The following is a 13764-nucleotide window of genomic DNA, read 5'->3' as shown; positions in this document are numbered from 1 at the left end:
CTCTTAGATTTAGTAATTATATTTCAAAAATGCATATATAGGTCACATTGCTGGTTACTGTAGTTTGTTGACTGAGTGGTTGCGAAACTCCTCTCCTTAGTTTTCAGGTTACAAATATAATGGTGGCAGATTTACAGCTGAAATTCATTGTAAGTTTTGAATCAATGGGTCCTTGATTTCAGTGTAAAAAGCAGGTTTCTTATTTCTGTCTAGCAAATGTTGACTTAGCCAATTTTTAACCTAACTTTAGCTCTGTGGCTTTGTTGAAAACAGTCTCTTGCTGACTTATTTTAAAACGATACTCTTGTAAAAAGGGTTTTAAAATGCACTTGATGGCTACATATGAGCTATTGTGCTAAATTACTGAGGTTAAAACTGCACCAGATGATCTGTGTAGACTACATGGAAATAAAGAAACAGCATTGTCCTTGTATTTCAGTCAGTCAGTCCGAGTGTTGATATGAGTGTGATAAGGAAAAATGTAAGATCAGACTGTTTCATTCTATCATCATCCTGTTCAGCTGCTTCAATACTTTCTCATCAGCACATTGTTGCATGAGAAAAGGCTTTTAGGATGATGTGATATAAATCTGTGATATCTTAGGTGGTGATGCTGAACTCTGAACTTGCTGTCGTGTAAACGTCCCCAAATTCAATATGTTTGCAAGTGGCGTCATCAATGAGTCATCAATGAGTCATCAATGAGTCATCAATCATATGATAAAATACCAGAGATTATGACGGGATCAATATGGAAAACTACACAAAACTCAAAAGTAACAGATGAAAAATGTTCATTGTCTGAAGAAGGAAACCTGCTTGTCACTTGTTACTTGCTTGAAGGTTTGGGATGATTTTACAATGAAAGAATAAACTCCAGTTCTATGGTCTGACAGTTCATACTGTCCTGTGTGTTTACTGAATATTTAAGGCTCTGTGTTTTCTTCAGTTTGGGAACAAGTGACAGCTGATAGAGGAGCAGACCGATGGCTTTGGATCAAAAATCTGCCATTTTGTAATGTAGATAATTTTCCAGAGGGGAAAAATAACAGGTGATCAGTCTTTTTCCATGATCCTGTGTGTGGCTGATCAATAACACTGATTAAACCCTGTATTGACACAGTTAATCAGGAGTGAAACTCAGCCAGTTTACACTGCAGTCATCTCTAATGTGGGTTTTCCTTAAACAGAGAACATCTGGTGTATTTGAGGAAAGAGCAGGATTTTCATACAAGTTAATGTTACGAATTTTACAATCAATAAGTGATTCTATGATTTTTAAACTGCAGCAGCAAATAATGTGACGAAGTTGGTCTTTTAATGCAAATATTGACATGTAAGGGTGTTGTACTTTTAGCCCCTGCTATTGGTTGTTGTTGCCCTGTTTTCTAACTGTTAGACATTGATATTGGATTGACTGTAGGTTGTGACAGTAGGTGACCAAAATTCAGGATTTCAGGACAAAGTCTAATACCAGAGTCAGTTTGATGCAGGATACTGGCTCAGGTTTACATTTTGTTGGTTTTAAGTTGTGCTGTTGCCAAAATCCAACGTCTTCCAAATGTCACATGCATCTTGACAGATAAAATACCGACAATCTGATCTTGAACAAAATCAAATTGTTAGATAGTCAACGTTGGGTTTTCAACTTCAGCCTGATTTTCCAACCAAAATTCAACGGCTGTTAGTTGTTAGGGTCCAAAGTCTTCCTCATGTTACGTCCATGCCTGTTGGGTGGACACACGTGAGTCATTTCTGTCTACCTGTGAAGCTAACACTGGTATCCTGGTTTATCAGAAGAAGATGTATCATGTTAGAGCAGATCAGAGGTGACACAACACTAAATAGCAACAGTTTAGATTTCTGTCAGACTGTTTTATTTCTAAATGGTGAAAATCTCCATTTCTTGTGTTTTGGGTTTAGAAAGATGAAGTCACGTGCACACTGCTTCAACACATGAAGAAAAACAAAGCTTGACAGCTCTGCTGTGCCTCGTGTGGTTTCTGAGCTCTGTTTGGACAATCTCTGCTAAAGGTCAAGGATTGTGCATGTTTGTGCTTCCAAATGTTTTTTGCACATTATTGAAGATTATTTTTCTTTTTTTTTTTTTTTTTAGTTCAAACCTGACATAACTAGTAATTTGTGGTGAGCCTGAACTGGAAAAGTGTTACTATTTCTGAAATGCAGCTTGAATTGATAATGTCTCTGGATACCATCTATAGACTGCATTAACAGTGGGGTTGTTGAAGCCTGCTGGATCCCAGAGGGCTGATAAAAGCCAGTGAGCAGCAGCCGAGGCTTTCAGAAAGCCACTGGGAACTCACAGAACCACTATAGAAGTGTGACACTGGGAGGCAGCGAGCTCGGTGATTTGTGTCCTCAGAGGACGGGAGAAAGCTGGAAAGGACTCAGTCAGGCTGTGGCAGCCATCTGCAGCAATTCCCTTTCATCTCAATTCATCTGTCCTCTTTTTTTTTTTTTTTTTTTCCCCCAAACCTTCCTGGCCTCACCTCCCTCACCTCTCTGCCCTCTGAGGTGTCCCCAGCCTCAGCCGCTGACCCCAGCTCCGACCAGCGGCATATGGTTTTTCCCCCGCTGCCGTCTCAGTCCAGCATTGTGACCAGATTATAAATGGCATTTAAACAATCATTCTCCAATACCATCAAACAGAGAGACCAGACAGACACATTGTGCCTCGACAAGTAAGCAGCTTTGACTGAAAAGTCAGTTGTGAGTCTTAGTTTTATGGCAGACATCTGTTACAGGATAAAAGCTAAATGTTAAATCTGGTAAAAAATAGAAAAACGCTGCAGTTCTATCGTAGGTTTATTGTGGTATTTCACAGATCTGTGCTATGTCAGATTATTCATGTGTAGAACATAAACCGCTCGGGATCCCCAGGAGGAGCATGGATGGATGGATGGATATTAGCAGATATCTGAATGCGACTATCACAGTTTTTCTAATTTTCTTAAGCACATTTTCTGCTTTTTTGCGGCGTCGATACCACTCTCATGCCTGCACAGTAATAATAAACTACAGTCATCAGCTGGTTAGCTTAGCTTAACATATACACTAGAAACAAGGGGGAGCAGCTAGCCTGGCTCTGTCCAAAGGTAACATGACCACATATCAAGCTCTTTAAGTTATATTCATTTGTTTATTATTTAATCTGAACTGTAAAAGTTACAATTTGTCATTTTTGGAGGGTTTGTTGGGTAAACTAGAGATTTCACTGTTATAAATAGACCTGCACATAGCTCCCTTGGAAAATGTGCTCCTTGTGGTTGTGGTGCTTAAACATTAAATTATATTGAAAAGAAGCACAAACTGAACAATGGATGTGAGAATTTCACTCGAAACCTAGATTACAGGATAAACAGGAGCACAGCTGAAATACACAGCTGTTTCTGTGTATAACTGAACAGTGTAGATCAGTGATAACACACAGTGACAGAGGGAGGCGGCCCGAGGCAGACGCCCTGCTGACCACCGCTGCTGAATCTGCACAGAAATCCTCTTTGTCTCTCAGTTTAAACTCATGTACGTTCACAGCAGAACAAAGAACTGTGAACTCTGCAGCAGAACTCAACGTTTGTTCTTTCGTGTTTCTAGGCTTCACACATTTTCACATCATACAGGGTGGAGACTGTTGCTGAGCCGAGGCTGCAGCACAGGATTTCCACCTGTGGTTGTAGCAGAGGGTGGTGATTGACTGCAGAGACACCCTCAGATGGGGCACAGCCCCTGCTGCCAGGAAGCCAAAAGGCCATCTGCAGCACAGGGCTATTGTGTAGCTGTGCATTAAGCTTTTTCATGTCCCACATGAATTTACAGCCAGACTGAAGTTAGCTGGATTGCAGGCGGAGAGTTTATCACATGTACTGTGCAGAGAACAAAGGCAGTTTTGGTTAAGTGTGTGAACTGCGCAGATGCAACAGTGTGAGAAAAGCTGCACATGTATGAAAAGAGCAACGCCGGGTTTGGATTTCAGCTCAATACTTTATTAAATAATCAACATGGTAAACATCATCATCATGAAAAAGGAAACAAATAAACAAAAAAATGAAACAGTCACATTTTTTCTTCAAGTTTTCCCCTTCAAAAGCATTTTTCTTTTACAGCTACACAAACACTTCAGTGGCTTTACAAAAGTCACTGGAGGTGATGTGCTGCTTCATTTGGTGTGACAGTTACAATGATGGCTGAGGAAGGTAACCATGGAAACTCAGGGGGGACCTGGGCAGCAGCGGAGAAAGAGGAGGAGATGGACACTAGACAGTTATATATTTATCTCTGTATGAACATCTGTCCAGTGTTGGCACAACACAGGTGAGGTGTTGTGACGAACGTGAAGTCGTGAAGTTGAAATGTTTTTTTTTCACATCAGAGGCGAAGCTACAATCGGTGAGGCCGCAGGCTGAGCTGGAGCTGCCTGTGATAAATGCTACATGTACAATGGCCGCCTTTGTGTCGCCAGCTGGTGCATTGATGAAAAAAGCTATTGATAGCCTCTAACTTGATCACTTCTGTACGTTTACTGTACTCTGAGGGGGCAGTGAGATCCTTGATGACACCGTTTTTATGAATTTAGCAACACAACAGGCTGAGCCCAGGTTTAAAAACATCCAAATGACCACGTCAAACTTAGCAAAGTGACAAATAAAGTCAGGCTGAGTTCAAAATAAAGGACGTTAAGTTATAATTCTGTAATAATGCATATGAATTCACATGCTTTGCTATTTCAGAGAATGAGAGTTGATTTTTTTTTTCTTCTTCCTGTCTCTATTGTTTCTAAACATGGACAGACCACCATAATGATGATAGTTACACCTGCAGTCATAAGAGACTTCAATACTGTTGACATCATGTTTTCTACGAAGAAACACTCCAATGAGATCCAGTTTTAAGTTACCAAAGAAATAATCTTTCATTTAAAACATCACATATAAAAATCAAACATAAGCAGAGGTAAAAAAAAAACATTGCTAAACTACCTGGCTGGCATGCATGCTACTACACAGCAAGACTATTTCTTTTTGTTCATTGTTTCATTCTTAACATCTCTTTTTGTTACACACCCACATATTTACATCATCAGTCGAAGATGTGCAATTGAAATTTCACACCAACCTACAGCAGCAGCAGCAGCAGCGTACTGAAATAACACAACTCACAGAGCTGTGGCGACTTAAAGGATGAGCCTGGTGATTGATGTTTCTCTTATTGTCAACAAATCCCGTGAAAACACAAAAACCCACAATTAATTTATCCACTACCAGGTGTCAGTGCAGTGAGAGTCTTACATATCATATTATTTTCTGCGTCATAGAGCTCCAGTTTTTTATTTATTTTTTTTAAAGTAAATCCTACATACATTATCCTGCTGCTACCAAATGTGTATTCATCCGCAGCTGAAAATAGTCCCCAGCAAATTCACCATTTACTCCTGTTTGAGGGATGTTTTCTGAAATATATACAGTATATTATATAAACTGGAAGTCTAAAAGTAGTAAAATACAGTCTAATACATGGGACTTGTTGACAGTAAGAAAAACATAAATAACACCATAAGTACCTTTAAATCTTTATCACATTGTTCACACAAACCCAGAAGCTTCCACAACAGAGCCAGTCTCAGGCCCATCTGAAACATTCTGTAAAGCAGAGTTGCCAAAGTCCCCGATGAAGGTCCCATCCACAGAGGAAGGTCCAATTTGCACTAAATGTCAAGTTTAATCCTGTTAAAATATCTGGAGTCAGTTTCAAGAGTCATAACAAGAGTCATAAAATATCCACAGAGATGTCACAGGCATCATGTGTCTCTTTGCCGTCAGTCACGTACGAGAGCTCAGGAATCATGCCGAGGGGTTTGATTGGATGAGCAGAATTAGAGCTCAAGTTGAGATGCAAGTTAATTGGCTTTGAAGCCGCTCCGCTCGGTGAAACAGCTACACCATCCAGCACAGCGACTGACTGGACAGACGGTACTGACAGAAGGGACAGTTGCCTTTTTCGTTTTCGGTCGAGACCAAATTTACGTCACATTTGACCAATTAAGTTAATGGGCTTTAATAAACATGGTTCCTCTGTGTCTGTGCCCCTGATGAGCACGAAGAATGAGCAAGAGTTGTTTTTGTTTTTTTTTCACTAAAGTAAAGGAAACCTGCAGCAGATTATTCCTCTGTCGTCACTGATGTCAGGGCACCAGTTTATATCAGCATCACTTGAACATGCTGTACCGAAGCTTCTGATTTAATTAACGTCCAGGTCTACAGGAGACGGATGGTAGAAGCAGATGTTGCCCTTAACTTTGACCCACATTCACACAAACACACACACACACACACACACACACACACACACACACACTCTCTCACAACCAACCCGATGCCAACAAACAGTCCCATTCTGCCCTTCCTCGTCCTGACAATGGCTGGCGGGTGTGGGGTGTCAAATCTAATGAAACAGGCAGGGAACAACAGCTGAGTGTGTGTGGAAGTGGGGCTGGGTGCGGAGGAGAGGGGAGGGGGGGGGGGGTGTGGTTCGAGTCGAGACACAAGTGTCCTTGTTAAAGCCGGGGCCAGGATGGAGAGAGAGAGCTGCAGTGACCGCAACAACGAGCCCAAAATGGCTGCCAGTCAACGCTCCAGACAGAGACACAGCAGCAGCGGCAGCGTTTCACTTCACCACTCTCTGAGCGTGAATCACTGCCATCGCTCCTCTCTGCTCGACTGGTGCCGAGATCCCTCAGGCGGGCACGGAGGCAGGCTTGACTCCAATAAACCCGGGCGAGCTGAAATAGGCAGCAGAGCTGAGCTCTCGGTCTCTGAGGCCTCTGGTTCATCAGAGCAGGATTTGAAGTCTGAGCTGAGGGCCAAAAGTGTACGGGAAGTGTGACACCAAATCTCATCGGATTCTGAACCGTTTACTTATTTCCTCATGTTTTCATCCCGCGCTCTCTCTCTCTATTTGATTGGGTGGGAGGATTAGGACTGGATTACCCAAGTAGAGTATGTGTACCAGAGTGCGTTTGTATGCACATGTGTGTAAAGGTCAGATCTCATGGGGATGCTTGTTTATCATATGACCTTGTGGGTGAATACAGCGTCACAGCAAAGTGTACAAGAGCGACTGCCTCGTGGAGGAGGGAGGTGAAGCAGCAAAACCTCCAGACACCCGAACACAATAAGATTAAAGCTTTGCCACATGCTATTGTGGGCAACGCTTGGTGGTGGATGTGAAGCATCCATGTTTAAGGCTTGAAACAGTTTCCCAACCTAGAGCCAAAATTGGTCTTGAGATGATTAACAGAAGGGGAAAGCAGAAAAAGCATATTTCTGCCAAACTTCTGTCTAATTATTGTCATTTTAAGGCCACAGCTGGCAGACATGTGCCACTTGTCACAAGTAGATATTGTTTAATTTAAAGGGGTTGAAAAGTTTCTGTAATTAGGGCTCATAATTTTATCCAAAAGCCATTGCCAAAAAAAATATGTGAATGAATCTGTTCAAAACAGGAAGAAAATAATCTATAAAATGCAAGAAACTAAACTTAGATATATAATTTGCAGCAGATTCACTTTGTAGTTGAACTGTTTATTGTCCTTTTATGTACTGAAAGCCTCTGAGGCATAATGAGCTGCTAATTTGTGCTTTTCCACTATCTTTCTTTATCTACTGTCTGCTTAGGAAGCATTTTCTGAACAGTCAGCATCTAACAAAGACTGTAAACTTCAGTGATCAGTGACCTCTCGCAGCAGGAGACTGAACTTTTTGTTGGCTAGGGACATAAATCCAGTATATCTAATATGATCTGCTTTCAAATGAATCTTCGGCTCATCTGTGACCCACCTCACACACACAAACACGTCTAAAAACACATGGGGAATAGAGATTAAAGCCACTGGAGCACAAATGCCAATGGTTCATTCAAGTGAATAATTTAACAAGAGACAAGAGATGAGGGAGGGACGAGAGAGGAAACAACTCTGTGTCCCCAAAAGCCTCTTGATGGCAGATGAGGACGTGCAGGTGACTGATGAGAAAGTGGGACAAATTCAGGAGCAACGACAACAACAAACCCCTTCAACCACAACAGCGCTCATCTGTCATTCCTGCCTGGATCGCTCTCTGAGCTTTACTGCCTCCACCTCAGAGCCTGAGCTGCACACGTGTGTCACAGAGTTTTTATTCATGCACCGAGGAGAATGCAACACACACAGCAAGGTATTTAAATGTGTGTGTGTGTGTGTGTGTGTGTGTGTGTGTTTACAGTCCAGTCCAGCCTGGCCTGGTTGGATTAGCCACCGATGCTCTGCAGGGCTGTAGAGTGGACAAGAGGGGGGCAGAGGTTGAGAGCGGGGAGGGGCTGCAGTAATCTGCTAATCTCATTAATACCATGGCTGTGGGTGCCCTGTCAACAAGATGCAGGGAACAAAGGATGGGGTAAACAGCTGATGACCCTGGCTGCCGTCCACCGCACAATGCCTACGCACACGTAAACACAAACACGGCTCTGCATACACTCACACACACCATGTCAATCTTAAATCCATATTCCAGCAGGAAACTCTCCTCAGATTAGATAGGAGGAGTCCGCTGGCAGGTTTGAGCGGGGAAAGACACAAAGAAAAACAGCAACTGTCCCCTCAGGCCAGACAACCCTCAAAAGGCTCCACAAAACACTGCCTGTTCGTTTTGCTTTAGTGATTACACAGCGCACAGCAGGACCAGCGGGACCTAACATGGACCTCTCAGCTGTTCCCATCAGTCTGAGTCACTTTTCACTGCTGGCACTCGGGGCTTAACCAGCAGCGGATGTCAAGATGTCTCCTCATATTGTCCAGGAAAATAACTTGGCCGAGGTGGATTATTTTGTCACTGATGGATATGTTTGAATCCACTTGGATGACCAGAGAAAAATCCACGATGGTGTTTCGTGAGTGATGATGACGTCTTCCTGTCCGGTTCATACTGAGCGATGACATTCAGATAGGTGAGGGAGGATGCCTGGCTGTGCAGATCCAGACAGTGGGAGAGGTGGGGGTGAAGGGTGGGGGGTCAGCTGGGACAACTGGGCCCAGCGACATGGGGTCAGGATGGACAGGTGGACCAAATGGTTCCACAGGAAAAGGCAAATGTAAGCCTCTGTTTATGTGCCAATTATCAGAGATAATCTTCAGGGGAAAAGTTTTAATTCCTAGTTTCTATCTGTGGAGGGAACAGACGATGGCAGCAAACACAGATGGAGTGAATAAATACGTCTGCTGTGGAGCTGTTGTTGCTTCTGCAGAGCAGCAGGAGCAAAGAAAGGGGAGGGAGATCTGTATGGGACAGAAGTGTGTGTCTGTGCGCAAGTGGATGTGTGCATGAACGTACAAAAAGGCATGCGGTCAGCAAGGATGGGCGCTCGGACCTCGTCTCACCGATCCAGCACCCGACTATAGTCCTGAGGGCCACAGCCGCCTTCGCTCTTCAGTTCAGCAAATACTTGTGTGAAAAAGTGCGGGTCTGCGTTAATGCGCAGCATCTTGGAGCTGGTGGCGTCAATGATGGCAAGGCAGCGGTCCCAGAAGGCCTCCTTACCCGCCTCCACCAGGAAGGGCTTGAGCGGGTACGAGATCTCGTTGCCCATGTAGGAGTAGGACAGGTAGAGGCAGGTGAGCAGGATGGCCTGCAGCTCGTGCTCCGACGCCACCAGGTCGCCGTCCACCACGTCTCGGCACAGCATGTAGACGAAGACCACGTTGGCCGGCGTGACGAAGGCCTGGTCCTGCCAACCCTGCAGCAGCAGCGAGCGGTCCACAGCCCGCAGCCAGAGCACCGGGTCGGCCGGAGACAGATGCTTCAGGCGGTAGCAGCGACAACACAGGAACTCTCCCAGGCAGCGCAGGAGCTCGCTGGTGGAGGCCTGGACGATGACGCGCTTCGGAGAGGAAGTCACCGTGCCCTGGGGGACTTTTTTCACAGAGGAGAGCTGCTGGGATTTGCTGTACCCGTATCCGTGCCCCTGACCCATCCCCAGCCCATAGCCGAGCCCCAGACCCAGTCCTGCTGGGCCCTCGTAGCTGGACAGGTTGGCACACGACAGCGACTTCTTCACATTCTCGCGGTTGAGGTGCAGCACAGGGTCCTTTTGGTAGATGTTGATGTTGTTGTTGTTGTTGAGAGGGTCCCCGAGCGCCACCGGACCACCGGAGCCTTTCTTGGAGTTGCCTTTCTTCTTCGTGGAGGCCACCAGTCGCTTCCACGTGAGCGCTGGGAGGAAGATGGACTGGCCCCTCTTCAGCCCGCGGTCTTTCTGGCTGTTGAGAGAGCGGCTGCTGAGGCTCGGGTAATGGCTGAGCGAGCCTGGCCGGTTGTCATAGTAGCCTGACTTGCGAGAGCCGGGTGACAGCGATAGTACAGTGCCCATGGTGAGTCAGAGCTCCAGAGATTAGACTGCCTTAGAGGAGAGGGTGTTGTTTTCTCTTTTATTTCTTGATATCCAGAGGATGTGAACTCTCAACAGGGAAACAGCATGAAGAGATGATCTGTGCAGACATGTCAAGATGAGCTGAATGATGTACACAGTTTAAATGACTGTGGCAGAGACATTACCTGCAACATTAAAACAGAGATCATCTTAATACATAGACAGTCAACATAAACCTAAACGATGGCATCTAATCCCTGACAAACATCTGGGCCATTTACCGTAAAGAGTTGACATTAACCAAGAGTCTAAATGAATCTTTGAGCTTCTGTTCTGTGAACCCTGTGATGACTCCTGGATTTTAAACTAGTGAAGCTTTCCTAGCTTTCTCTAAATGACTTAATGCAAGAGGCCAGATGGTGAATATATTGCACAGAGCACACATATATTAATATGTTAATAACTGATAATATAGTTTCTGTCTTAGAGATTCCTCTTAATTCAGAAGGATAAAAAAAATGTGGCATCCCATCCAAAAAATACGTTAACTCTGAACATTTCATCCAGTTTTCTGCTCCGAGGCTCACCTGTGTGGACGAGATGTTCGGGTGCGAGGCCACTGTAGTTTTTTGCCGCAGTCCTCGCTGGTGCAAAGACGCACAGGAGCGCATCAAAAGCGCTGTTTCTGCAGCCGCAGCGGATAAGTGGCGATGACAGGGAGCAGGGTGGCGACGCGTCTGCAGAATTAGACACTGAAAGTCACTCTTGCAGAAGCTTTGACCCACTCTTCAAAGACGCCAAGTCTGGAGCAACGCGTCGGTCCTCGCCAGCCGGGGTGCGGGTGTCATCCTCCGCTGCACCTCAGACCCAGGCGGGAGTGATGAGAGACTTTATTGCGGTTAATTGTCTTTTCATTTGCGCCTCCATGTCTGAGATCGGAAACAAAACGCAACTTTTCACAGTGTCTGAGTCCTTTCAATGCACTCCATCTCTTCACCGACACTGATCCGTGTGTGGAGTCTCCTCTCGCTGTCTCCCGGACCCGCTGCTGCTGTTTGCTGTTGTCTCCGCGCACTGAGAGCCACGGTCGTTCACTGACCGGGGATCGGACCTCTGCACAGGCTCCTGCACATGAAATGCTGAGCAGCCAGTGAGCGCACAGAGCGGCTCATCACACCGCCTCCCACCGACACAGACTCCTCCTAACGGGGCTCAGACACACACACACACACACACACACACACACACACACACACACACACACACACACACACACACACACACACACACAGACTTCCCTCACTAGGGGGACACTCATTGACATAATGGATTCCACTAACCTAAACCTAATTCTGACTCTAGAACCAAGGCTTAACCCTCAAAGTCCTGCGTCGTTGTGCACTCAGATCAAAGTTTACACTGAATTAAATTCAGGGGAAATGTTAAAAGTAAAATAAAATAATTAAAGCATAATAAAATAAAATAATGTATCGTTACATCAAATTAAATTATATGAGTAAATCAAAATAAAACATTAAAATAAATATGTAAATAAATTAAATACATAAATAATAAATATAATAAATAATAATATAACTAAACAAATACAATTAACAATTAAATAATACAATAAATAAATAAAACATATTATAATAAAAAATATAATTTACTGCAAAATTATCAAACAAACAATAAAACAATTATAGCCGATTAATAGTAAATATAAAATACAAAAAAAAAACATTAAAAAATTAAATTAAAAAAACATTAAAAATGAAAATCAAATTAAATGAGCCTTCAAAGTGATGTTCAAAAATAATCTAACCATAAGGTCAGCTGGTCCAGTCCAAATTTCTGTTTCTGTCTGAACACTTTAAGGACCTATCATGAGATGATGAAAATGAAGCAAGTGATGATCATGTGATATGCAGTGATATGCAGCTCTACTAATATTACTGGCAGTAATATTAGTGGAACTGCAGTGGCAGCATTAGTACTATAGGCGTTTAATAAGTAAAACTTGCACAAATCTTTCTGGCAGCTCTGCACACAGTAGCACTTTACCTGCAAAAGAATGGACGTGTCTAATAAATGCTCTCATCTACATAAACTGCAAATGGTGCAGAATGCATGTGGGCCAATAAAGCTGTAATGACTTGAAAGGAGTTATACAATAGTCCCTGAGAAGCCAGAAGAGTGTCAAGTACAGGGAGGTAAAATTATAGATTCATATTCATTTATAGGAACATTAATGCACAAATGTTGAATAAAACATTCTTCCTACAGCTCAGAGCGGCACCATGTGCTCATGTACCGCGCTGAAATCTTCATTCATTTCAGTTAGGGTTCAGTGTCAATCATCATTGTCGTAATAATCCTCATCTGTCATCTCCTCTTTACCCTCATGTCGACCGATTCTATGTCCATCAGCTGAATACCCTCTCCAGGACGAAATTCGACATGAAATATCATCAGATCATGATGAAATGACAGTGAGTAACCCACTCCTGGGAGGGTTTACTGTGCGTTACAGTGAGTAAGCCTCCCTCACGTGGAGGCAGGTCAGGTCTTATTATGTAAGTGTCTTCATGAGTCCATCCTGTATTGTAGGTCATGGAGGTGCCTGAGCTGTCCAGTATAAGAGGATCAGATGCAGCGTTTGAAAGGACGGCCAATAAAGTATCAATGAAACCATCATTTCTTCATCGGTCATCGCAACAAGTTATGGAGACGGACCCAAAGCTTATTGGAGCTTTGGGTCCGTCTCCATTATTTGTTGTGATAGTTTTCAGTTTACCAATGTAGACAGTGTGTTGTTGATACATACTGTATGTCATCATGTCTTGCACACTTTCTTGATATTTGTCATTAAGTGTTGGGAAGGTTGTCTCAGTACCAATGTATCAGTGTTCATAAGATATAATAAGTGGCTTTATTAACTGTTAATAAATCCATTACTAAAGCTTTATAGATCAGTTATAGTCCATAAATAAGCACAACCTTTAGGTTACCCCTGTGAGTGCTTACTTACAACTTACTAACATTTACAACTGCACATTAAAAACTCTATATTAATGGCTTATTAACATTTATGACTGCAGACTTGGTGGCGTATTAGAAATCAATGTGTATTTATTAAGACATAACTGCATAATTACCAAATAGACACCAATCAAAGAGATTGTCACAAACTGGCAACCACAAAGTTGTTCATATCAATAGCTTATAATGGATCCAGACAGCATTAACAAATAATTTATTGGCCATATTATTCAACCAAACAATTATTTCCAACTTATTTACAACTTGGTTATTGTTTGACAGTTCAATTAAACTGCTTTAATTCCT

The 13764-nt window shown here is 43.3% G+C and overlaps 1 protein-coding gene across 1 annotated transcript; it reads right to left on the bottom strand.

Moving 5' to 3' along the window:
* Window positions 1–3982: 3982 nt before the first annotated feature.
* On the bottom strand, window positions 3983–11690 carry LOC139634094 (cyclin-dependent kinase 5 activator 1). The gene is made up of 2 exons (XM_071500347.1): window positions 11004–11690; window positions 3983–10601 (listed from the first exon to the last, which is right to left on the bottom strand). The coding sequence occupies exon 2, from the start codon at window positions 10414–10416 to the stop codon at window positions 9424–9426; it is 993 nt and encodes a 330-aa protein (XP_071356448.1). The 5' UTR covers window positions 10417–10601; window positions 11004–11690; the 3' UTR covers window positions 3983–9423.
* Window positions 11691–13764: the final 2074 nt, after the last annotated feature.

This window comes from Trachinotus anak, unplaced genomic scaffold (genome assembly GCF_046630095.1).
Source record: "Trachinotus anak isolate AG129_WGS33_773 ecotype Australia unplaced genomic scaffold, CSIRO_AGI_Tana_v1 ptg000016l, whole genome shotgun sequence".
Classification (NCBI taxonomy): domain Eukaryota; kingdom Metazoa; phylum Chordata; class Actinopteri; order Carangiformes; family Carangidae; genus Trachinotus; species Trachinotus anak.
This window is presented reverse-complemented; position numbering and strand designations above follow the sequence as displayed.

Coding starts and splice junctions, on each gene's coding strand:
- LOC139634094 (XM_071500347.1), bottom strand. CDS start 10,416: ATGGGCACTGTACTATCGCTGTCACCCGGCTCTCGCAAGTCAGGCTAC.